This window comes from Arachis ipaensis, chromosome B6 (assembly GCF_059453495.1).
Source record: "Arachis ipaensis isolate K30076 ecotype BB chromosome B6, ASM5945349v1, whole genome shotgun sequence".
Taxonomy (NCBI): Eukaryota; Viridiplantae; Streptophyta; class Magnoliopsida; order Fabales; family Fabaceae; genus Arachis; species Arachis ipaensis.
This window is the reverse complement of record NC_142441.1, coordinates 47,555,565-47,582,943: the sequence shown is the minus strand read 5'-3', so window position 1 is coordinate 47,582,943 and position 27,379 is coordinate 47,555,565. Positions and strand designations below refer to the sequence as shown.

General features: G+C 41.4%; 1 protein-coding gene across 1 annotated transcript; it reads right to left on the bottom strand.

The window, feature by feature from the left end:
* Positions 1-8,504: 8,504 nt before the first annotated feature.
* Positions 8,505-9,158, bottom strand: LOC148555438 (uncharacterized). Its single transcript, XM_088490651.1, has one exon. It carries the CDS (start codon positions 9,156-9,158, stop codon positions 8,505-8,507), a length of 654 nt encoding a protein of 217 aa, XP_088346777.1.
* Between the last annotated feature and the right edge of the window lie 18,221 nt (positions 9,159-27,379).

Genomic DNA, 27,379 nt, shown 5'->3' with positions numbered 1-27,379 from the left:
GACCTGGGGTTCCCTTTTGTTTACCGTACCTAATGTTTGTTTGGTTGTTTCTTCCTATTCTGTTGTTGTCTGAGTTGTTTAGTAGTGACCCCCTTTTTGTTTTCTTGCTGTAGGTGTAGTTGCTATCTGTCTTCCCGAAAGAATATTGTCGAGATGTCCACCAAAGTCCTTGCTGGTATGGCCGATTGGTTGGATTCGATAGTTCTAATGTGTGTTACTGTGGCCGATTCAGAGTACTGTGAGAGGCTTAGGGGGTTCCATAGGGTGTGTAGTAATAGGGAGGATGAGAAGAATTACGAACTGTTGTTGCCCGACCCTGAGGAAAGGGTTACTTTCCCATCCTTAATTCGGGGAGAACGTCCTTTCTCCTATGCCTATGACTACTTCTTTAGCCAGCTAGGTATTACCCTTCCTTTTACTGCCTTTGAAACCGAACTCCTATGAACCTGTAATGTGGCCCCGTCACAGCTTCATCCGAACTCTTGGGCTTTCATGAAGATTTTTCAGTTATTATGCCAAGAGCTGGGTGTCCGACCTACAATATCACTTTTTCTTTACCTGTTTGTGTTGAGAAAACTTGGGGTGGCCAAGAAGAATGCTTCTTGGATTTTCTTCCGAGCTACCCAGGGGAAGAAATTGTTTTCGATGTTTGATGACTCTTTTCGAGACTTTAAAAACTACTATTTTAAAGTCTGAGCTGTTGAGAATGCTTGCACTTTCTTTTTGGATGAAAATGATGAACCTATTTTTCCTTTATGGTGGCAAAATGAACCTGTAGCCCCTAAGTAACTTTGGGAAAGTTTAAATGAGGTAGAACAGGCTTTTGTGGGTGTTTTAGAGGAGCATTGGGGGAAACCTCCACATCTGGATATGAAGAGATTTTTAGGAGATCCTTCCCTCCTTCGTGCGGAGCTAGGTAGCATCCGACCTCTTTCTTTACACATAGTTTTCTTCTATGGTTTGTGAATTTATCCTTTTTCTGATTATGCTAATTGTTTTCCTGGCTTCTTTTCAGAGATGGTTAAATTTTTGGATTCTATGAAGTATTTTCGGAATGCCAAGAAGGCGGTGGCTGCCCAAAATCTGTCAAATAAGACGTTGGGGGAGGGGTCTTCGACACAGCTGCTTCCGAAGAAGCCAGCGGCTGAGTCTCAAGGTCCGAGGAAGATTATCCTGACCCCGAGAGTTCAGACAGTTCTGTCTGAACCATCTTAGATGACCTCTGGTGCTGCCTCCTCTCCTACTGCTGCTGGTCCCCCTCCCAAGAAGCAAAAGACTATTGGGACTTATAGCCTTGATGACAAAGAATTTGGTGGTGTGGCCTTTGCCACAGAATTGATTGCTCCTCATGGTAAAGTCCCTCTGGACGACGTTTCGACCCTTCACCACCTTGACTTCATAACGAGTAATAGTATTTGGATGGCCAATCTTGGTGCAGCCTTATCCCGAGTTGTCCTAGAGTCTCCGGTTCGTGCTACCAGAGCCTTTATGGAGGATGCTAAATCTGAGTATGATAGGATTAAGGGTTTGAAGGATGAACTGGAGGCTAAGGTGGCCAAGTTGGAGATTGACGTAGAAGAGGAGAAGGATCGTGCTACAGTGGCGGAGCTGCTAACCTATCCGAGGAAACTGCTAAAAAGTATAAGGAGAGCTATACTCGAACCTATGACGAGCTGCTGGAAACTAAAGAGAGACTCCAATCTGCCCAGGATGATTATGCCGAACTCCAGGGCCATATGGTGAGCAGCATGACTGAGATGTATGAAAATCTAAAGGCCCAAGTCTGGGTTCTTGCTCTTGAGTTTGACCTCTCCTTATTCAGTACGGATAATGTGGTGGAGGATGGCAAGATCGTGCCTGCCCCAGATGATGAAGATGAAGACCTCCCCTGGTGCCGTCAGCCATGGCTTCTGTAGCTTCAGCTTCTACGGCCCCTTCTGCCGAGGTGGTCCCTCCTGATCCTGACCTAGAAATCCTGACTGGCCCGGACGGGGTTGTTGGAGCCGTCCCTATCTCGACGATCCCTCCTTCTCATCAGGGTGCCGTTACTGATGCGACTTCGGATCCTTTATGATTCCTTATTATATCTCTGTTTTGATTATGTATTTGGTATAGTCTGACCTGTGGACTTTGTTGAACTTGTTAGTTTTTTGTAAGTTTCTGTGGGTGACTCTTTAACACTTAGTTGCTTTCTAGCAACTTTTATTTCAAAAAAGAACTTTAAATTCTTGGGCTGCCCTTTAGGCGGCCTTTGAGTCTTTATTGCTTTAATTTGTGTTGAATGATGCATTGACTTTGCTTGTGTTGATATGCTTTGTATTTAGAGGTTGTTTTTCAACCTTTGTTTGGAGAAGGTTGCTCTTCAACCTTTATATAGGTGCTTTGGGTTTCTTTGGTTTGACACCCCTTGAGGTGGGGTTTACCTTGGTTACCCTTGCGGTGGCTACCTCCTTTTAGTCAGCTATATCGTCTTTGCAACTTGTCGTCTAGGCTTCTTAGTCAAATTCCAAAAAACTTCTTAGGTAGTGTCCTGATGGGGAACCTTTTCTTTATAGTTTGTTTGGATGACTTTTTAGCTCCGTTTCGAGGTCGTGCTATTGCCTTAGGTAAAATCCTTTTCAGGGCTTGTAACTTTTTAGCTGACCATTTCGGGCCTTGGTTTATTAACCTTTCTTTGGAATTTGCGAGATGTTTTTGTCCCTTTTCAGTGATCCTTTCATTATTCTAACTTCTCTATCGGGCTTTATTAAGTTATTTTTAGTAATCCCATTTTTAGTTAGACCTCGTCAGGCCACTTTTTCTGGGTAACTTTTTATAACTTCTTGCATTATCTTGCTTCTATCGCTTCACCTTTCTGACCTCTTTTAATCGGGTGATGAATTTCGTGTTTTATGAGCTTAGATTAATGCGTCTTGGTAGGAAACTTTTTTAGGGAATTGATAACTTTCATAAATAAAAGTGTGTACATGGGAGTGCTTACCCTTCTAGGTCGGGCAGTTTTTTAGATTTCGTCCTGGTGCCTTATTAAAAAACCTTTTTAGGGAAAAGAGTGTGCTTTGACATAAGATCTTTATGATTTTCTAGCTATAGTACCTTCTTAGGTTATAGACATGCCATGACCTTGGTAGCTCTCACCCTTCGAGGTAGGACACTTTATAGTACTTCTATAACTTGGTATGGCCCTTTCTAGTTAGCTGCTAGCTTCCTTTCTCCTGAGCGACCTGCTCCGATATCATTTCGGATTAAGATGAGATCGTTCGTGGTGAAGCTTCACTGGATTACCTTCTGATTATACCTTAGAGCTATTCGACGCTTTAGGGCTTCCTCTCTGATCCGAACTCTTTCTCAGACTTCTGGAAGTAGGTCGAGCTCTTCCCTTTGAGCTTGGGAGTTGGTGTCTTCGTTGTAGAGGATCACTCTAGGGGATCCTTCTTCTACTTCCACGGGAATCATTAGGTCCATTCCGTCAGCAAGTCAAAATGGTAATTCTCTGGTGGTTGAGTGTGGTGTTGTTCGCAAGTCAAAATGGTAATTCTCTGGTGGTTGAGTGTGGTGTTGTTCGCTATGCCCAAAGGACTTATGGGAGCTCTTCGGCCCAAGCTCCCTTGGCATCCTATAGTCTCCGTTTTAACTTGGCCAGTATGACTTTGTTGGAGGCTTCTGTGTGTCAATTGGCTTGTGGGTGCTCTACAGAGGTGAACTGGTGCTTGATTTTCAAATCGGCTACCAGGTTTTTGAAGCCCGTGTCGGTGAACTGAGTGCCATTGTCAGTGGTAATGGAGTATGGGACCCCAAACCTTGTGATAATATTTCTGTACAAGAACTTCTGACTTCTTTGGGCGGTGGCAGTGGCTAAAGGTTCAGCCTTGATCCATTTTATGAAATAGTCTATTCCTACAATAAGGAACTTGACTTGCCCGGATCCCTGAGGGAAAGGCCCGAGGAGGTCGAGTGATGACAAGTCATCTTAGACTAGTTTCACAAGCCTTTTTCATTAGTTTTTACTTGGTTTTCATGCATTCTTAGGCAATAAGTAAGTATTTGGATGAGAAATTCATGGATGTCTTGATTCAATCAAACATTATTAATTTTATGCTTTTTTATTAGATTTTTGCAAGATTTAGTCAATGTTATTAAAGATGCAAAATCTTATAACTATGCCAAGGCTTTGATGAGTTTGTTTGGTTGATGAGGTGAAAAGAAGCAAAGGAAGAACAAGGAAGAAGAGAAAGAGAGGCTAACGTTGGCCCATCAACGTTAAAGGCAACATTCTGGAAGAAGAAAACATGGGTGCCAACGTTGGAGGGAATGTTGGTGAACCAACATTACCTCCAACGTCCTCGAAAATGTTCAATTCTTGGGCTGAAGGATTTTTGAGCGATGCCTACGCATCAATTGCGTGTGCGCGTGAAAGAAGAAAAATTTTTAATCCGTGCGTAAGCATCAGCTACGCGCACAAGTGAAATTGACCATCCACGCGTACGCGTGACTAAGCCAATATTGGAGGGAACGTTGTTGATCAAACATTGTCTCCGACGTCTTCGATGAGAAGCCCAGAATTTGGAATTGAGAAACTTGAATCGACGCGCACGCGTCTATGATGCGTACGCGTGGAATGGAAAATTGGCAACGCACGCGTAAGCGTGGTGTACGCGCACGCGTGGAAGGGCAAAAACACAGCCTTCACGCATACGCGTGATGTACGCGCACGGGTGGATGCGCGAACGTTGGTGCACCAATATTGAGTCAAACGTTGCTAGCAGCACCCAGATTTCATTTTTTATGCAACGTTTGGGCTCAACGTTTTCACACAAACATTGCCACCAACGTTAAGGCCAAACTCAATTCCAAATGGCACCATGCAAGTTCATAAACATTGAATGAAGTAACATCCAAGGTTAACATCCTCAAGAGTTATTCCTCACTGCTTCAATCAAGGCCAAGGCCCACATCCAAGTACACTAAAGACCCAATTGAAGAAGAGAAGAAGACTATAAATAGAAGAATGTTTGAAGATGAAAAGGGGGGTCTGAAGAGGCTAGTTTTAGAGAGTCAAGCTTGGGTAGTAGTAGGAGTAGGAGTAGGAGCAGGAGTAGGAGGTTCTGGTAGATAACTCTCTTGGAGGATTAGAGACTCCAGAGAGTGTAGTGTAGAATTCTTAATTCAGATACAATTTTTCTTTTCTGCAAGTTGAATTCTGTATTGAGCTTCGTTTATTCTTATGCAATTTTAAATTTTTGGCACTCCTTCTCTGCTTTGCAACTTTACATCTTAGTTTTCTATTGAGTTCAATTTAATTCCATGCAATTTAATTTTTTGCACTTCTGTTCTTTGCAATTTTACATTTCTGTTTTACTTTCCTGTTTAGAGCGATGACCTATTGAACCCCAACTCATTAGGGGGAGGAGCTCTATGTGATTCATATGAATTGAATTAAATTCTTCTTCCTCTCAATTCATCTGGATAGCTAAGAAACTACTTCTATTTTGATTGAGATTCATTCACTCCGGAAGGGGGTTTGAATCTGTTGAATTTCCATGTGAGCTTCGGAAGGGGAATCATGAAAATTAGAACTGAAGCTCTGTTTCTCACAACTCTCTTGATCAACACCATTTAGGAGGAATTGATATCCTGAAAGTCTGTGTGGCTTACGGATGAGAGAACATGCTTAACCTCTTCTCATGACAATTAGATCAAGGAATTGGAAACATTGATTGTGATTAGAGAGATTGGATTGCCAAGGAATTGGGATCCAATCAATTTCAATCTGCCATAGATCTATTCACATGATTGAGAAGGAAGTTGAGACCCATTTGATTCATTGTGGATTATGATATCTGTAATCCCTGATGAGTCTTTCTTTTTGTTAATTGCCTTGAGTCTCATTTAATTGCTTTAATTTACTGCTTTCCTTAATTTTCTTGCACCCAAAGCCCTTTACATTTGATGCAATTTACTTTTCTTGCCATTTAAGTTTCTGTCAATTTACTTTCTACAATTTAGATTTTTTGCAATTTACATTCTGTTAATCAAATTTCACTCAATTCATCTTTATTAGCTTAACTAAATTCATCACCCAAATAAAGTTACTTAATCCATCAATCCCTGTGGGATCGACCTCACTTTTATGAGTTTTACTACTTGATGCGACCCGGTACACTTGCCGGTAAGTTTGTGAGGAATCAAATTTCCACCCATCATCGAGCCCCCACTTTGCGAATGGCCAGGGTGAAGTGACACAAATGAGTTCTTCAGGTGGTGCGATGTGAAAGTTGGCATGCTTCTGACATGGGGGGCATGTTTTGACGAATTCTGTTGCTTCCTTTTGCAAGGTCGGCCAGTAAAAACCAGCTCGGAGTACCTTTTTAGAAAGAGCTCGCGCCCCGAGGTGGTTGCCGCACATGCCACTGTGGACTTCCTTAAGCACTTCCCTCGTAGCGGAGGTTGGGATGCATTTTAGGAGAGGTGTAGAGATTCCTCTCCTGTATAGGACACCGTGCACTATGGTGTAGTACTGCGCTTCTCGTACTAGCCTTTTTGCCTCCTTTTTGTCTACAGGAAGTGTTTCAGACTTGAGATAGCTGACCATGGGAGTCATCCACCCTTGGTCCTAGTCTAATATGCTTACGACCTTTTTTTCTTCTGAGGTTGATAGATTTTGTAGTGTTTCTTGGATGAGGCTTCTATTGTTGCCCCCAGGTTTGGTGCTGGCTAGTTTCAAAAGTGCATCAGCTCGGGTATTTTGCTCCCGAGGTATATGTCGGATCTCATATCCCATTAATTTTTTGAGCTATTCTCGGGTCTTGTCTAGGTACTTCTTCATGGTGGGATCCTTAGCTTGTTAGCTCCCTTCTATTTGCGAGGTGACTACCTGTGAGTCACTGAAAATGGTAAGCTTTTGAGCGCCGACCTCCCTAGCCAGCTTCAAACTTGCCAGTAGGGCTTCGTAGTTGGCTTGGTTATTCGAGGCGGGAAACTCGAACTTTAAGGAGAGCTCAAGTTGAGTTCCTTGATTATTTTCTAAGATTACTTCGGCTCCACTTCCGGCTTTGTTTGATGAACCTTCAACGTAGAGGTTCCAGCAAGTGGGGGTTATGGGATGTCGGTGTATTCTGCAATGAAGTCAGCCAGATATTGGGACTTGATGGCCGTCCGAGCTTCATACTTGAGATCAAACTCGGACAACTCGACTGCCCATTGTAGAATTCTTCCAGCTAAGTCTATTTTCTGTAGAATACTTTTTATAGGTTGATTGGTCCATACTCTGATAGTGTGAGCTTGAAAGTATGGCCGGAGTCATCGAGAAGTGAGTATAAGGGCATAGGCGAACTTTTCTATCTTTTGATAGTTTAGTTCATCCCCTTGTAGAGCCTTACTAATGAAGTAGATGGGTTATTGCCCATTTTCGTCTTCTCTGACTAGTGCTGAAGCTATTGCCCGACTTCCTACGGCGAGGTATAGGATTAGTTTTTCACCATCCCTGGGTTGGGTTAGGATGGGTGGTCGCCCCAGGAATTTCTTGAAGTCTTGGAAGGCTTTTTCACATTCTGGGGTCCATTCAAACTTATTTCCCTTCCTTAGTGTTGCGTAGAAAGGGAGAGATTTTAATGCCGATCCAGCCAGGAATTTGGATAGAGCCGCTAGTCTTCCATTGAGCTGCTGGACCTCCTTAACACAGGTCGGGCTTTTCATGCTAAGTATGGCCTGGCATTTATCCGGGTTTGCTTTAATCCCCCTTTGAGTGAGCATGAAGCCCAGGAATTTGCCAGCTTCTCATCCCATGCTTTCTTATGGTGTTGAACACTTCAGTGAGGTCAGCTAATAACGTTTCCTCTCTTTGCGTCTTTACCAGCATGTCATCTACATAAACCTCCATCAGCTTTCCGATGTGATTGGCGAATACTTTGCACATTAATCTTTTATATGTAGCCTCTGCATTCTTGAGTCCGAAGGGCATGACTACGTAGCAGTAGTTTGCCCTTGGGATTAGGAATGAGGTTTTCTCCTGGTCGAGTTGATACATCAGGATTTGGTTGTATCCGAGTAAGCGTCTATGAAGGAGAGGTACTTGTATCCCGATGAAGCGTCGACTAGTGTGTCTATATTCGGGAGTGGGTAAGGATCTTTTGAGCAGGTTTTGTTGAAGTCGGTGTAATCAATTCACACCTGCTACTTCCCATTTGACTTTTTGACCAATACTACATTGGCTAGCCATAATGGATATTTCACCTCCCTTATGAACCTTGCCTCCAACAAGGCCTGTACCTGCTTCTCTACGGCTTGCGAGCTCCCTGGACCAAGCTTCCTACGCTTCTGTTCTACTGGCCAAGATCAATACCGGGCATGTCGGCGGCATTCCATGCAAAGTGGTCAGAATTATACTTTAGGAGATTTGTTAACAGCTCCTTTAGGTATTCATTTAGATTCGCCCCTATGTTTGTTATTTTGTCTTAAGTGTCTCCGATTTGAACTTCTTTGGTCTCACCTTCTGGCTGAGGGCGGAGTTATTCGCGAGCTCGAATTCTCCCAAGTTTTATAGTATTGGTTTCTTTTCCTCTGGGGTCACCTTTAAGGTTCAGACTTTTATTGTAACAGCGTTGCGCGAGCTTTTGGTCTCCTTTTATGGTGGCGATCCCTTCTGGAGTCGGGAACTTCATGCATACGTGTGGAGTGGAGACCATCACGGCGAGTTGATTTAGCGTTGTCTGACCTAGGAGGGCGTTGTATACCGAGCTCAGGTCGACTATGATGTAGTCTATGCTAAGTGTTCTTGACCGTGTTCCTTTTCCAAATGTTGTGTGCAGTGGGATGTACCCAAGTGGTTGGATTGGGGTTTCTCCGAGCCCGAACAAACTATTTGGATATGCTCTGAGTGCCTTTTCTTGTAGGCCAAGCTTGTCGAAGGTGGATTTGAATATGATATCTGCAGAGCTTCCTTGATCTACCAACATTTGATGGAGATTGGCGTTGGCGAGTATAATGGTAATAACCATGGGGTCATCATGCCCTGGGATGATGCCTGTGGCGTCTTCTTGAGTGAAGGTAATAGTGGGGAGGTTGGGTGACCCGTCCCCTTCTCCAACATGATACACCTCTCTAAGGTGTCTTTTGCGGTATGACTTAGAGATCCCTCCTCCTATGAATCCTCTGTTTATCATATGAACATGTCTCTCAGGGGTGTGAAGGGGACGTTCAATTCGTCTAACCTCTTTATCTCTTCTTCTCTTTTTTGGTTCATCCGCTCTATTGGCTAAGAATCGATCTAGTCGTCCTTCTCATGCCAATTTTTCTATTACATTCTTTAGATCGTAGCATTCATTGATAGGATTCCCGTGGATTCGGTGGTATTCACAATAATCTGTCCGACTTCCTCCTTTCTTGTGTTTAATCGAGCGAGGTGGTGGGATCTTCTCAGTGTTGCATATCTCCCGGTAAACATCCACAAGAGACACCTGAAGAGGGGTGTAGTTGTGGTACTTTCTGGGTTTCTCAGTAGGTTGGTCTTTTTTCTTCCTGGACTCTTTATCCTTGTCCTGAGGTGAGTAGGAGAATCCAGTTTTGAGGTTTCTCCTAATCGGGAGTTCTCTTCCATATTAATGTATTTTTTGCCCGTTCCTGAACCTCGTTGAGAGATGTTGGATACTTTTTGGATATGAAGTGACTAAATGGTCCTTCATGTAGGCCATTGATGAGCCCATGGTGGCTGCTTCTGTTGGAAGATTTTGTATGTCCAGACATGCTTTATTGAATCTTTCTATGTAACTACGAAGGCTTTTCCGATCTCCTTGCTTAATCCCTAGCAGGCTTGGAGCGTGCTTGGCTTTGTCTTTCTGGATGGAGAATCTAGCTAAGAATTTCTTGGTGAGGTCATCAAAGCTTGTTATCGACCTTGGCAGCAAGTTGTCAAACCATTTTATTACGGTCTTGCTCAAGGTGGTCAGGAAGGCTTTGCAAGGGATTGCATCTGAGGCATCCGTGAGATACATCCGACTTCTGAAATTGCTGAGATGATGGCTCGGACCAGACGTACCGTTATACGAGGTCATGTCAGGGGCCTTGAAGTTTTTTGGGACTTTAACTTTCATGATCTCTTTTGTAAATGGATCTTGGTCCTTGTGAGGGCTATCTTCATGGTTGGACCGAGCGGCTTTGGTTTTGAGGTTGGTTTCAAGATTTAAGAGTTTGTCTTCCAGCTCTCGACACCATCTTGTTTCTCTCCAGAGATCTCACTCGGCTTCGCGCTGACGTTCAGCCTCTTGTTCGAGCTGTTTGAGGCGATCCTGCTGTTCACGGTTGGCGTCTAAGATATCTGTATTTTGAGGTTGTTTGTCTTCCTTGGATTGGTGTGTGTTTTCTTGGGAGGTTGGTGTGGCATCCGTGTTCTTGAGTGGCGTTTCTTCTTCTAATCCGGAGTTAAGGTTGTTGGCAGGGTTGTTTGCCATGTTGATTGGATGACTTCCAGGTCCCTGGCAACGGCGCCAATTTTCCGAGGATTACCTGAAACTGAAGGTCGATCTCAGATGAGATCTTCTGGTGTGGTCGGAGCAGTTGTGTCTGACTTGCCGGATCTTGAGGTGCTGCTGATCCTTGGTCACCGGAGGGTGGTGGTACGTGCAAGAGACTCCGATGCTTAAGTTAGCACGGGCTTTAAGCAAGTTTTTTGTAGAATTGGAGTATGAGTTATACCTGGGTGCTCCAGTGTATTTATAGTAATGCTTGATGATCTTCCTTTGAGATAAGATGGTTATCCTATCTTATCTTTTATGGAGGAGATCTTTATCTTTTGGTCAACCACCTTCTGGTGAGTGGTAGTCCTTTATTTTGGGCCTACTTGGGCCTCTATGGTGATTTGGCCGAGCTCTTTAGGAAGAGGTCGATGACGACCAACCTTACAAGAGGTCGGTTACTTTGTCTTTGTCCAACCCGGACCTAACAGCTCGGTCCAGGGTATGAACATTTCCCAAAGGAAAGCATTACTAACTGGGATGACTTAGTTGGCAAGTTCTTAGCCAAATTCTACCCCCTTAAAAAATGATCAAGCTCAAAACTGAAGTGCAGGCTTTCAGACAATTAGAGGGAAAGTCACTATATGAGGCCTGGGAAAGGTACAAGGCATTAATCAGAAAATATCCCTCTGACATGTTCAGTGAATGGGTGAAGCTCCAAAACTTCTATGAAGTATTGACTCTAAAAGCAAGAAAAGCTTTGGACTACTCTTCAGAAGGATCATTACAAATGATGAAGACCCCAGAGAAAGCACACGACCTCATAGACATGGTTGCCAACAATCAATACTTCTACTCCTCAAAAAGACAAGCAGCTCCTAAAAGAGGTGTTTATGAGCTTGAAGGCATGGATGCAATCCTAACTTAGAACAATCTCATGCACCAGCAACTTCAACAATAAATGGAGATGATGTCAAAGAGGATGGATGAACTGCAACTACCTGTAGTAAGCACAACCAGCTAACCTCCAATGGTGTGGGGGCAAAGTGAAGAGAGATATGAAGCATACAACAGTGAACAGCAGCCTGAACAAGTTCAATACATGCACAATCCAGGTTCTGGCTAGAATGATTTCCATGGGGACACATATAATTCTTCATGGAAGAACTATCCCAACCTGAAATGGGGAGAAAAGCAGAATCAATGGCAAAGGAATTCTAACCCAAACAACTTCCGTAACACAAACCACCAAAACCATCAACCCACTAACCACAATCCATACAAAAAAACACAAAACAATAACCCCACATCCACCTTCTATCCACAAAATAACCCCTCAAATAACCAAAATAACTTCCATCAACCATCAACATCCCACACTCAACCACAGCCATATCAAGAATCCCAAAGAATCTCCAACTTGGAGATGATGATGGAGAAACTTATAAAGAATTAAGAAATGGCCAGCAAGAATTATGAAGCTTCCATGAGGAACTTTGAAAGGCAAATTGGGCAACTGTCTAAGCAACCTGTTGAGAGACCAAGCAATGCATTTCCAAGTGACACCATTCCTAACCTCAAGGAGGAATGTAAGGCCATACAACTTAGAAGTGGCAAGACATTGGAAAATGACAGCAAAGTTGACAGAAAGAAAGAAGTAGAGGTTGAAGAGAATGACAAGGAGGATTCCAAGAAGAAGGATGAACCACAAACTTCACTGAAGGGCAAGCAAGTCCTAGAGGAATGAACTCAAGAGCACAGAAATGAGGTGAAGCTATATGTCCCTCCACTACCTTATCCTCAAAGGTTGTACAAAGAGATTAAGGACCACCAATTCCCCAAGTTCTTGGAGATTTTCAAGAAGCTAAAGATCAACCTTCCACTTGCTGAGGCCTTAGAACAAATGCCACTCTATGCGAAATTTCTCAAGGAGTTTATCAACAAGAAAAGAAGCTGGAAAGAAAAAAATATGTGATCCTAACTCAAGAGTGCAGTGCTGTGATTCAGAAAGGCTTACCACCAAAACTCAATGATCCTGGGAGTTTCTTCATACCATGCACCATTGGGAACATGCCAATTGACAAAGCCTTGTGTGACTTGGGATCCAGCATCAATCTGATGCCACTTTCTATGATGAGAAAGCTATCTATAGAAGAAGTGAAACCCACAAGAATGTCATTGCAACTAGATGATAGGTCACTTATAATACCCAATGGAGTGGTAGAGAATCTTCTAGTCAAGGTGGGCAAGTTCTTCTTTCCAGCAGATTTTGTGATTCTAGACTTAGATGAGGAAGGAAGTAATTCAATCATACTGGAAAGACCGTTTCTAGACATAGCAAGAACCATCATTGATGTAGAAAAAGGAGAGATGATCTTGAGGGCACACGATGAACAAATAACTCTTAATGTCATCAAAGAAATGCAATCCCCTGCTGAAAAGAAAGATTGCATGAGGGTTGAGGAGGAGGACTTAAATTGGAAAGAGAAGCCCAAGGAACTACTCATAAATTCACCCTTGGTGAAGAAGCTTGAGACTGTAGAAAAGCAGAAGGACCAAGAGGATAGAAAAGCTAAAAAGGAGCTACAAGAAAAGACACTAGAGGGGACAGTAAAGAAGAAAGCTACTGACATTGAAATTACCAAGAAGGGAGAGTCAGAAAAAAAGGGGAAGAAGAGTAAGAAAAAGGTGCCTAAAGCGTGGAGGTACAAGAAGATTTCAACAGAAGGATTCTCACCAGGAGACAAAGTGAAGTTAATCTATCAACAGTTGGACACACCCCGACATTCTATTGGATACTACACTGTCAACAAAATCCTTTCACTGGAGCATATAGAGATCATCAATCAAGACACTGGAAGGAGGCTTACAGTGAGAGGAGACAAGCTAAGACAATATGATCATCAACCGCCCTAACAGAGAACAAATGTCAAGCTAGTGACAATAAAAGAGCGCTCCATGGGAGGCAGCCCATGTTTAGCTTTTGTCATTTACTGCTTTAGTGCTAATAATGAATGGTTTTCTAGCATGAATTCAGACTTTCATAAACAAAATTGACAGTTGCATTTGACATTTTTCATAAATCATATGATAAACTTCTAAGTTTGGTGTGCCTAGAGGCACCCTAAGATGATTTCAAACAGGTGAACATATAGACATCTTAGGATATGGACTCAAGTATTTTCTTGAAGTGTATAGCCAAACATTAAGTTTGGTGTTCTGCGTATGCTATAAGTATAAATGATGAGAATCAAATTTGTTTTAAGTCTTGAATTCCATGAGAATTAAACCATGCTCCGCATTGTTTTGAGTTTATGTTTGAAAAAAGATAATAAAGTAATCTTCATGATGATCGAATAAAAGGTGACAAGGAGTTAATTGAACTCTTACATGAATCATATGGTGGACCACAAGCTTGGTGTAAAAGGCACCTAGGATGATGCATAAGGCTAATCATATGTACATCCTAGGAATTGAATCTAACCTTTTGTACCACATGACCAAACACTAAGTTCGGTGTTCACATATGTCACATGCACAATTGCAAGGAGTCATATTGGTTTTTGATTCATGAAGAGTACTTAGCTTTCTTGTTTATTTTGTCAATCGATGAAAATTTGAAAATCAGTTGTTGCATTTCACTTTTTGCGCGACCAAATTTGATTCAATTTTTGTTTTGGGTAGGAACACGGAGGAAGGAATTGATGGAGGGACAAGCAACTTCCAATATCTTTGCAGGAAATCATTCAATTTCTTGGAAGGACTATGCATCATCACAAAGAAGAATACAAAAGCTAAGGATGATGATGAAGGACTAAGCAAGAAGATGATGGGTGAAAAAATGTCGGTTAAGAATTTCTAATAAAAACAGCGTTGTCAGTACAGTCTTAACCGACGAAATTCTCACTATCAATTTAATTTTGTGTCACAATTAAGAATAATAACCGGGAGTAGAATCTCGGGTCATTTTCCCAAAGAGTTGACACAAGGTGCAATTTATTGGTTAGGATTTTTCTGAGTAATTTTTTTTGAAGTAAGGATTGGAAAAATAAATTACTAGAAATTAAAGCAATAAGTAGTAACAAGAGATGTTATGTATTTGAAATAAAAGACCTTGGTTAGGAGAGAAAATTGGAATTTCTATCCTTGTTGTCTTTCCCAAGTGTAATAGTAAAGGTTTATTGCTTCCACTTAGTTATCCTCTTGCAGTTGCAGGGAAGTCAAGTGGGCACAACTAATCTAGCTCACGAGTCCTAGTCACTTCAGGGGGAAGGACTAGAGTTGGTGAAAATGAGTTAGCCAGCAATTTTCAATTACATATTACACTTGAGTATCACAACTCAAGGGTTTCCAATTAATCAACTCCTAAGACAAGTTGGGAGTTCTACTCCATTAACATGAATGCCTTTTTCAATAAAATATAATAAGAATAAATAAAAGACATGATAATTTTGTAAAATTATTTATATTAAAATTGGCACGAACGATAATTAAAATGACTCAAACAAGCAATAAAATTAAATATAAAACTTCAATGCATTAATAGAACTCAAAAATAACAATATCCAAATATGAACACGAAGCAATTAAATGGAAAAGAGTAGTTGAATTATTGGAAAAAGTAAACTATAGAGATGACGAATTCAATGGAATGTAGTAGCAGCTCTCTCAATATCCAATCCAAAGCAAAACTAAGAATGCTAAGAATCCTAGGAGAAGTAGTATTTTTCTCTTTAAAAATTCAAAACTAAAACTAAAACTAAAGTGAAAGTGAAAATCTGTTCAGTCTCAGCTACACCCCTGCCTCTAGTCTGCATTTTTAGGCTTGAAACTGGGTCCAAATCAGCCCAGAAATCGCCCCCAGCGAGTTCTGATAAGTGCAGCGTGTGACACTCTATCACGCGTACGAGTCGGCCACGTGTACGCGTCACTGGACTTCTGCGCTTGTCACGTGTACACGTCAGTCACGCATACACGTCATTGTAAGATGCGCCAATTCACGCGCACGCATTAGCCATGCGTGCACGTCGATCTTCGCTGCTCAGCTCCTTAGTTTCTTGTGTTCCTTCCACTTTAACATGCTTCCTCTTCATCCTTTAAGCCATTCATGTCCTGTAAACCTGAAAATAGTTAACAAACGCATCACGGCATCAAATGGTAATAAAGGAGAGTTAAAAATTAATAATTTTGAAGCCTAGGAAGCAAGTTTTCAATCATAACACAAAATTAGGAAGGAGATGAAAAATATGCAATTTACATGAATAAGTATGAGATTAGTTGACACAAGCCCACTCAATTCAGTCCAAAATATATCATAAAATAGTTACGCATCAAATCTCCCCATACTTAAATACTAGCATGTCCTCATGCTAAGCTCAAGGAGATCGAAAGAATGAAGGGAAGAAGGTGAGACTCAAGCAATGCAACCTATCTATATAAATGCAACTACATGCTAAAATGCTTCTACCTACTTGGTTAAAAGTAAACAAATTCTCCAAGACAAACATAAATCGGATTCCACTAATTCAAATCACACAATAAGGTACAAATAAACTTGCAAGAAGAAAGCTCATGAAAGTCGGGAACATAGAATCGAGCATCGAACCCTCACTGGAAGTGTATACACTCTAATCACTCAAGTGTTTGAGGGTCGAGTCTCTCGGTTCTCTATTAATCTTGCTTTCTAAAGCTTTCTCTTCTTCTACCAATCAACATAATTTAATTCACAAATACGCATATCAAGAGGTCTTTTCAAGGGTTGTAATGGAGTTAGGGTCAAGGTAGGGAATGTATTTGGTTAAGTTGACTAAAATCCAAATCCTTGATTAACCTAAACTTCTCACCTAACCTAAGACATTCCAAGTCATTACAATGCAAAACCTACTACCCATTGATTATTTTTGTCCCAAATTCATGCACCTTAATGTCTTTTGAATACAAATCATATGCATTATTTTAATTATTTCACTTGGGGCATTTTGTCCCCTTTTTATTGCTTCCTCTTTTTTTTTTCTTTTTCCTTGATTTCTTTCTTTTTTTTTGATATGCATAGAGGAGATAGTGCATATGATTAAAGTGTAAGATGCATGAACAAGTGCTCAACTATACTCACATTTTCACATAAGAATATAAAATACCCAATTTTCTAAACATGTATTCCCTAATTCAATTTTCCCACACTTAATTCATGTACACCTCACTAGTCTAAGCTAATTAAGGATTCAAATTAGGGACATATAGTGTTTTGCACTTAGAGTTAGTGATATGCTACTATAAAGAATAAATGGGGTAAAATAGGCTCAACATGGGGTTTCAAGGGTAATGAAAGGGTAAGGCCATATGGGTATGTGAGCTAAGTGAAACAAGGCCTCAATCATATAAATGTAAGCATACATTAAACCATGGAAATATAGAATCAAGCAAGATATAGAACACAATTTTAGAGAGAACAACACACACCAAAATAAAACATTGGTTGATAAAATGCAACCAATCAAATAGGCTCAAAATCTCACTGGGTTTGTATGTTCGAGCTCTAAAACCATGTTCCAAATTAAAATCTTCAAACAAGTTTAACAAAAAATTTAATTCAAATTAGTGAAATGCTATAAAATAGTGTCTTGAAAAAGAATTTATCACTTCAACCAAGTAGTAGATACATACAAGCAACTACTACCATGCAATCTATCTTATCTAACAAAAGAAAAATAAAATATTGGTGTTGAGAGAGAGATGTTACCTTCAGAAGTCAATTACCAACCTCCCCACACTTAAGGCTTGGCACGGTCCTCTGTGCCATCAGTGATGAGCAAAGTGGGGTTGGGAGCATCACTTCCACTGTCTGGCTCGTCATGGCTCTCCACGCTGGCATGTGAAGTAGAGTCCGGCGTATCAGTCTCTTCTAGAGGTGGGTGAGTACTAACAAAGAGCTCCTTCAAGTAGTTGTATCGGCGCTTGTTGCGGCGCTCTAATTTCTCAATCTGCCGGCCTTGCCGGTCTAGCCTCTCAAGGATCTCAAGTAGCAACTGATTGGTAGATGGTGCATAAGGTGTGGATGATGGTGGAGCGGGAGAGGAAGGAGCATCGAAGGACGGGCCTTCATGCCGGCTCGTGGAAGGTGTTGGAGGTCTGATATACTTCTCATTCGGAACAAACTGATCATCCTTAGGAATCATGGCCTTCGTATCCCCAGCCCGATAGGAGACTCCCATTGCAGATACCAAGTCTGTAACCAATGCGAAAAAAGGTAGGTTGCCCGCGATCTGCACTCGTCCCATAGCCTGTCGGATGAGTCGTGGCAAGTTGAGAGGTTACTCTATGAGAATGCACCAGACGAGAACAGCCATGTCAGCAGTGAAAGTGGACTCATGAGTGCTCGGAAAGATGTAGTGGGACATGATCTGTGCCCACACGTGAGCCTCCAAGGTGAGTGCTTGGGCGGAAATGCTTTTGGGTAGAGCCCGGTGTTGCCTATAGATCCAATTGCTGTAAGGGTTGTGCTATGACTCCGAGGACACTGTCCTAGTCAAACTGATATGTCTGGCGCTCAAGCTGGGCCTTTTGATAGGCATCCAACTGCTCCAGGCTAGGTGAGAGATCAAGTACTCTCTGAATGGCACCTTCGGAGACAGGGACTTGCTTTTGGCGAACATAGACAAACTGCAGTGTAGGCGAGTGATAGTTGGAGTAGAATTCAACTACCCAAGATAGATTGGCTTCTCGCGGCTGCCTCCTTAAGAATCCACACTGTCTCCTTTCAATGCGGGGCACCACAAAATCAACGAAGTGCGTAGGAAGAATGAGTGGGTGCTCATTATGGTAATTTCTCTCTGCTAAGACTGGGAACATCCGCTCAAAGTAACGGTTAGTGAACCGTGCAGAGTCTTGTGCAAAAAATGCCTTCTCTGCTTCATCATCTTGGATGGTCTTCTTCACCCGCTTAGTAGGTGGCTTGACGCTTGTGGATGGTTGCGCCTTAGTCAGTGCTATTTTAGTGCCTTTCCTTGCCAGTGTCTTGTCAGAAACCTTCTCCTTTCCTCTCTTGGTGGCCATCCTAAAAAAGAAAGAAAGAGCAGGAATGTCAAACATAGATAGGTAAAAACCGGAAGGAAGAAAATCCAAGTGACAATAAATGCCAAATAAATAGATAGTGTCTTAAACACATGGTAGCTACAACATGGAAGTAAGACATCAAGTAAAATCATGAAAGCATATCATAACAACTAGATGTAAGAGGGGTAAAAGCATGCAAGTAACAAGCATGAGAAGAATGACTCAAGCATCAATAGCAACAATAATAGTCACATGCAACAAAATAATGAGCACTTTTATGATGATAATTAATGAATAATATACTCAATACACATGGAATGTAAGGGTTATGAAAAATAGGCATTAAAGTGTAAGAATAAAATAGAAAAGAAATCAAAATGCCATGAGAACTTTTTCACAAACACTTGGTGTGCAAATTAAAAATAGAAAGTAAGGTAATCAATCTAAGTGTATATGAGACCCAAAATAAAATGTCAATTGTCAAAGCACACCTCATAACACATACAAGCTAAGATAGAGTAACATAATCACCCAAATAAAATTCCAACACCAACATAAAAATGCAAGATAAAAGAATGAAAAAGAAATTATAAATAACAAAGCTAATATAAAATTAAAAATAAATAAAATAATTAAGTGCAAGAAATAAAAGAAGAGTAAAAGAGTAGAGGAGAGGAAGAAAAGAAACCTTAAAAAAGAAGATGGTAAGAAGGGGATAAATGGGGGTAAGAATGAGAGAAGATGAGTAGGGAGGGAAGAACAAAAGGAAAGGAAATTGAAGCTGCCGGAGGTGGGGGTCTCCGGTGGTAGTCCGCCGGTGGTGTTGAGAGAAGTGAAGAAGAAAGAAGGAAGAAGTAGGAAGAAGGAAAGAAGAAGAATGAAGAATAAAGAAGAATTAGGATTGAAGAGGGAAAGAATGCAACAGGCAGCGCGCTGATTTAAGTGACGCGGTGCTTATGACGCGCACGCGTCGCCCATGCGTACGTGTGGGTGGGCAAATATTCAGGTGACGCGTAAGCGTCAGTCACGCATATGCGTGACCACTGGTCGTGCCAGACGCATGATTCCAGCCTCATTCCCGCACAACTCTTTGTTCAAATCACCAAATTACGCCGATTTTCATACCACGTGTATGCGTCGCTGACGCTCACGTGTGGATTGACAAAATTGTAGGTGACGCGTACGCGTGCAGCACGCATACGCGTGGGGTGGCTTGTGCGCCAGGCACCCCTCCTGCACGTCTCTAGCGTAACTTTTTTTTGTTAAAGAGCGAACCTCCATATGACGCGTGCGCGTCATTGACGCTTACGCGTCAGAGGCTTTTTTTAAATAAAGCAAAATAAAGGTAAACATGCAGAACTTGAAATTAACACTGATATAAATGAAATAGAACTAACAAAAAGGGAAGATCATACCATGGTGGGTTGCCTCCCACCTAGCACTTTTCTTTAACGTCCTTAAGTTGGACGGTCCACAAGCTCAGTCCTCTTCCTTTGCTGGATCCTCCAAGAGGAAGATCTCCAGCTCCTTGTTGTTCTTCATCTTCTCACCATGATACAACTTCAAACGGTGGCCATTTACTTTGAAGAAGGTGGGGCTTGAAGGGTGACTCAAGTAGAAGACCCCATATGGCTCAGCCTTTTCCACCATATAAGGTCCTTCCCACCTTGATCTCAACTTGCCTGGCATTAGTCTCAACCTTTATTTATAGAGGAGGACTAAATCCCCAGCTCTAAACTCTCTCCTCTTGATGTTCTTATCATGCACTGCCTTCACCCTCTCTTTATAGAGCCTTGAGTCCTCATACGCTTCTAGTCGAAGGCACTCCAATTCCTATAGTTGCAATTTTCTTTCAATCCCGGCTCCCCCCAATCCTAAGTTGCATTCCTTCACCGCCCAGTAATCTTTGTGATCCACTTCCACCAGAAGGTGACAAACCTTTCCGTAAACTAGGCAGAATAGACTCATTCTGATGGGTGTCTTGTAAGCTATCCGATAAGCCCAAAGCTCATCTCCAAGCCTAGAGCTCTAGTCTCTTCTATGAGGCTTGACAATCTTCTCCAGTATGCACTTAATCTCTCTGTTAGATACCTCATCTTGCCCATAGTTTGGGGATGGTATTCCGTCGCCACCTTGTGAATGATGCCATGTTTCTTCAGCAGACCTGTCATTCTCCTGTTACAGAAATGAGAGCCTTGATCGCTCACGATTACTCGTGGTGATCCAAAGCGACAAATAATGTTATTCCTAACAAAAGAAACAACAACGTTAGCATCATCAGTACGGGTAGGAATTGCTTCCACCCATTTAGAAACATAGTCAATAACTAACAGAATGTATAAGAAACCATTGGAGTTTGGAAATGGACCCATGAAGTCAATACCCCAAACATAAAAAATTTCACAAAATAACATAAGTTGTTGGGGCATCTCATCCTTCTTGGATATATTTCCAAACCTTTGGCTTTAGGGGCAAGAGTCACAGAAAATATTAGCATCCTTAAAAAGTGTGGGCCACCAAAATCTGCAGTCTAGAATTTTTCTAGCAGTTCTTTGAGGATCAAAGTGTCCACCACTCTTAGAAGAGTGGCAGGCCTCTAAAATTGACTGGAATTCAGATTGTGGTACACACCTTCTAATTATTTGATCTGCACCACATCTCCACAAATATGGGTCATCCCATACGTAGTACTTAGACTCACTTTTAAGCTTATCCTTTTAATGCTTAGAAAAATTAGGAGGAAAGGTACGACTAACCAAATAATTAGCTATAGGTGCATACCAAGGAACCACCTCAGATATTGCTTGTAAGCTATCAAGTGGAAACGTATCATTGATAGGAGTGGAGTCACTCTTAATATGTTCTAGGTGACTGATAAACCACTATTTTATGGTTTATATTATGCTAAATTGAGTGGTTTTTCATCCATTATTCTCACGCTTATTCATAGAAATCGCATGTTTTACGTTTTCCTGCCTGATTTTGTGCTATGATTGAAAACATGCTTCTTTGACCTTAATTTTATTAATATTAATTCTCTCTTTATACCATTCGATGCCTTGGTATGTGTGTTAAGTGTTTTCAGAGATTACAGGGCAGGAATGGCTTGGAGGATGGAAAGGAAGCATACAAAAGTGGAAGGAATACAAGAAGTTGAAGGAACTGCAAAGCTGTCAGCCTGACCCTCTCGCACTAAAACGGTCATTACTTGAGCTACAGAGGTCCAAATGATGCGGTTCTAGTTGCGTTGGAAAGCTAACATCCGGGGCTTTGATTTGATATAATTTGTCATAGTGGCCGTACAGCTAGGTGATGCAAACGCATCGCAGAGACGAAAATCAGCGTGGCAGATTTCGCCCCCTAGCGATTTCGCCCCCATTCATTCATCAATCAAGCTTTAATATACATAATTTTAGGATTAGATGTAGTTTTAGAGAGAGAGGTTCTCTCTTCTCTCTTAGGATTAGGATTTAGGATTTCTATTATGTTTAGGCTACTTCTCTTCAATTACAGGTTCAATGTCCCTTTGATGCACGAAAAACTTGTCTCATAACAAATTTCCTTCAGAAAGTGTACCGAATTTGTCGTCAAGTAAAAACTCACAATAGAGTGAGGTCGAATCCCACAAGGATTGATTGATCAAGCAACTTTAATTAGAGGAATGTTCTAGTTGAGCGAATCCAGAATTTGAGTTGAGAGTTGCAGAAAATAAAATGGCGGGAAGGTAATGGACAGAAAAGTAGATGCTAGAATTAAAGAGCTGAAAGTAAATGACTGAAAGTAAATTGTAGAATTGTAAATGGGAATGGGGGAATTGCTCATAAAAGTAAATAACAGAAATTAAAGAGAATGGGTAAGATCAGAAATGGGAAGTTCATTGGGCTTAGGAGATGTTGCATTCTCCGGATCAATTTCATTTTCATCTCTTCCTCAATCAATGCACTCATTGATCTCCTTGGCAATCTTAAGTGATTGAATTACAATTTCTTGTAATTCAATCTCTTAAATCTTGATCAATAGCCAATTCCTTGGTCAATTGCTCATGAGAAGAGATGAAGTATGGTCACTAATTATACCACATGCATTTCCCAAACTAAGTGTTGAGAGGATTATAGTCACATATCCATCCAAACTCAATTTGGTCCAGCATGAGAAGCATTTCTAGCTTGACCTCTTCATTCCTCTTTCAAGGTTCAGAAGAGATCCAAGTATGAATAGCTTCTTTTCCAAGATAACTACCCAATTGGATGAAGATCGAAAGCTTTCAAGTAAAATCAAGAGAAAAGATAGAAGAAGAATAATGAAAACTAGTATTGATCCATCAAATTACAACAGAGCTCCCTAACCCAATGAAAGGGGTTTAGTTGTTCATAGCTCTGGAAAATGAAAACAAGGATGGAGAATTCATGATGAAAACTAGAAGTGCAGAGAAAGTAAAATACAGAGAGTAGTTCTATGCCAAGAGGCTCCCTATAATTTCCCACTCTCTAAATAATTCAAAGCTACTCCTATATATACTACTCTTCTGTTCTTCTAGTTGATTCTTCAAGTCTTGGGTATGGGCCTTTGGATCTTGAGTTTGAAGCAGTTCTCTTCTTCAATGGGCTCAGCTTTACTTGCAGAGAGAAAGTGTGAAGTGGGCAAAGACTTTAGCTCAGGACGTTAGTGGTGTTAACGTTCAGTGAAAATATGGGTTCGAGAACGTTAGTGACATTCAACTTTTTCACTAACGTTCCTTACCTAAGTAAGAGCCACGTTAACCTCAACATTAGTGGCACAAACGTTGCCACTAACGTTGCCTCTTTGTCCTTCGCGCACGTTATTGAGACTCAACTTTCCCAATAACGTTGAGAAGCCTCCCCCTTCTCTACGTTAGAGTCCACGTTAACTTAGTTAACGTGGCTCTTTTAACGTAGGCTTGCCAACCTTCGAGAACGTTAGTGACACTTAACATTGTCACTAACGTTCCAATGTGTCCCTTAGCTCCCACATTAGAGTCCACGTTAACTAGGTTAACGTGGCTTCTAACGTGGCCATGCTAGCCATCTCCAACGTTAGTGACAAAGTTGAGTGTCACTAACGTTGGCTCAACATTCTCTTATCCACGTTAGCTTCCACGTTAAGTTAACGTGGGAGTTAACATGGCTCATGGTGGCATGTGTGGGCTCCTTCCAACGATAGTGACAATGTTGGGTGTCACTAACGTTGGCGTCACCTCCCTTCTTCATGTTAACTTCCACGTTAACTAGGTTAACGTTGGAGTTAACGTGGCTTCTTGGGGATAGTGTGTGTTCATCCCAATGTTAGTGACAATGTTTGGTGTCACTAACGTTGTCGACCACCTAGTCTCTTCACGTTAGCTTCCACGTTAACTAGGTTAACGTGGAAGTTAACGTGGCCTTGTGTGACTTGGCCAACGTTAGTGACAATGTTGAATGTCACTAACGTTGGCTTCCCCCTTTTCTTCTTAACGTTAGAGGCCATGTTAACTAAGTTAACATGGACTCTAACGTGGCCACTCATGATCTTGGTCCAACGTTAGTGATAATGTTAAGTGTCACTAACGTTGGCTCCATTTCTTTACTTCCACGTTAGAGTTCACGTGACTCTTAACGTGGGCAATGATGGCTTCGAGAGCGTTATTGGCAATCACTTTTCTCATTAACTTTGCAAGTTACTCCCATTCCACGTTAGTGTTAACGTTAGTGTAACTAACGTAGCCACTAATGTGGTTCTTCTTTGCTTCCTTTGTCCTGAAATCAAGCAATAAAGTGCATCAAAGTTCTAGTCCAAGTCATGGGAAATGCAACATCCAATTTGTCCTTAAATTTATGCAAAATCCTCATGAAATCATGTAAAGTGCACAATGTATGCTTGAATCAAGATGTAAGTGAATATCTACCCAAAACTAGCTTATTTCCTAAGGAAATGCATGAAACTACCCTAAAAACAGTAAAGAAAAGGTCAGTGAAACTGGCCAAAATGCCCTGGCATCACAACACCAAACTTAAAGCTTGCTTGTCCCTAAGCAAGTACTGGAACAAGAGAATGATGAAAGGAATGCTAAGAGAAATGAGTCATTCTTGTGGAAGTCATGTCCCTGGTTTTATGGTGGTTTCATGCATAGCAACTTAGGTTCATTCCTGGCTTTCAGACCTTTATCATGTCCTAGAATACTCACTGTGATTGCATCCCATGAGACTTTTATTCATTGATCCTTTTGTTGTTATTTCAGGGCTTATTATTTTTTTTGTTCTTAAGCTAAGTGCTCTGTAAGGGGGCAACTCTTTAAAATAAGCTTTCAGCCAACACTCCCGAATCAGTTGGTTCAAGGTGCTAGGTATTGAAGCACCCCTAAGGACTTACTTGCTCAAGTCTCTCCCCCATACATACACACCACAGGCACATAGTTTATTTATTTTCTTTTCTTGAGACCTTGGTGTCCAGCACCTCTTTGGGTTACTAAATGCTCTGTGATGAGGGTTACTCTTGATAGTGGACTTTCAGTTGATAATCCCGGGTTAGTTAACCCAAGTTACCAAGTGATAAGGCACCCCTAAGAGCTTATTCATCCAAGTATATCCCTCACACAAGAGCACCACAGACACATGTCTCAAGATTAAGACCATTGGTGCCTAGCCTTATTGCTTACTATTTTTCTTTTATTCCTCAACTTTGATTGTTCTTTCCCTTTTTCTTATTAGGATCTTCTTATTTATCTAGTCTCATGGGGTGTGTCTCAAGCATAGTATTCATGACAGATAGTTGTCTTCCCACCTTTGTGGTTGAACCAACTTAGCTAACTTATGACCACACCACAAACTCAGGAACTTACTCCATAGTATGAACTCCTCTCTGGTCTTTTGAAAACACTCATTCTCTTTTCATTTGATTCAAAGGGACAGGTATACAAATAAGCAAAGTCAGGATGCAGTGACATAAGGACTAGCAATCATAGACCTCTTTAACACAAAAACTTAAAAGATGGAATTTAAAAAGGTTTAAACTGCGAGTAACTATTAATCAAAAGTGCATTCGGACTTCCTATTTTCAACAATTCTGAGTATAATGGAATTAAGTAACAATGCAACCTTCGGGTGATGATTTCTAGTTGCCTTTTCTTTGTCATCATCTTAGTCCTTGCTACTTCACTTCCTTGGGTGAAGGTGCACCATTTCCTCATAAGATTCCTGCAAAGTTATTGAAGTTGCTTGTCCCCAAAGCACTTGAGACATAGTTAGCTTGCATGTATGCTTGTTGCTTTTGAACTCAATTTGGTGTGTGAACACCAAACTTAGTTCCTTGCCCAGTATAAAACATTGCATATATGTAGAGAACCTCATATCTTGTTGTTAACAGAACAATTATTACTAAAGTCTAGCTACATCTAAGTGGTTTCCCTTGATTGGTTGGAGCTAACAATGTGTTTTGGGAATGGGGTGTAATTCTAATTAATGTCTTTGGTGGAACACCAAACTTAGAATCACACTTTCACTCTTGAATTGACTTGGTGTGGAACACCAAACTTAGCTTCTCGCAATACAGGGGAAACAACTTGTGATCCTTATTGAAATAAAGATGAAAAGGAAACTACCTGAAGTTGGGTTGCCTCCCAACAGAGCGCTCTTTTATCGTCGCTAGCTCGACGGTTCCTCCTTTACTTGAGATGGTAATTTATTCTGGGGCTTTCCCCCATGTTGCCCAGATAATGCTTGAGTCTTTGTCCATTCACTGTAAAATTCCTTTCAGAAAAGGTCCATAAGGCGAGACTTTTGTGACAAGAAAAGGTCCGGACCACCTTGATTTGAGTTTTCCTGGGAATAGTCTCAATTTGGAATTGTAAAGGAGTACTCGCTGCCCCTTTTCGAAACTCCTGGGTGCAAGATGCAGTCATGTCTTTTCTTTGCCTTTTCTTTATACATCTTGATATTTTCATAGGCTTGTGACCTGAATTCCTCTATCTCTTGCAGCTGCAAGATCCTCTTCGCACTAGCAGCAATGCTGTCAAAGTTTAGTATCTTGATAGCCCAGAGAGCCTTGTGTTCCAGCTCCAGTGGTAAGTGACAAGCCTTCCTATAAACCAGTTGATAAGGGGACATTCCAAGTGGTATTTTGAATGCTGTTCTGTATGCCCAAAGAGCATCATCCAGCTTCTTCGACCAATCCTTTCTTGATGCACCCATAGTCTTTTCTAGAATCCTCTTTAGCTCTCTGTTGGATATCTCAGTTTGTCCACTTGTTTGGGGATTGTAAGGTGTGGCTACCTTGTGTTTTACCCCATATCGTTGGAGAAGAGCTTCTAGTGGTCTGTTACAAAAATGGCTCCCTCCATCACTGATGAGTGCTCGTGGGACTCCAAACTGGCTAAAAATATTCTTCCTGAGGAAGTTCATGACTACCCTGTTATTATTTGTTGGGGTTGCAATAGCCTCTACCCACTTGAAAACATAATCCACTGTTACCAAGATGTACTTGTTTGCATATGAGGTTGGGAATGGTCCCATGAAATCGATTCCCCACACATCAAACAATTCCAGTTCCAAGATGAAATTTTGTGGCATCTCATTTCTTTCGGGCAAGTTTCCAGATCTTTGGCATTCATTGCAGCTCTTCACTAGCTCTTTGGCATCCTTGAAAAGGGTGGGCCAAAAGAATCCGCTTTGTAACACCTTAGCTGCAGTTCTATCCCCTCCAAAGTGGCTTCCATAGCATGAGCCGTGGCAATTCCATAGGACCTCTCGTCCTTCTTCTTCCGAAACACATCTTCTAAGGATTCCATCTGAACACTTCTTAAATAGATATGGCTCATCCCAGATAAAGTACTTTGCATCATTCATGAGCTTCCTTTTTTGATGTTTATTGATCTCTGGAGGCAATGCCCC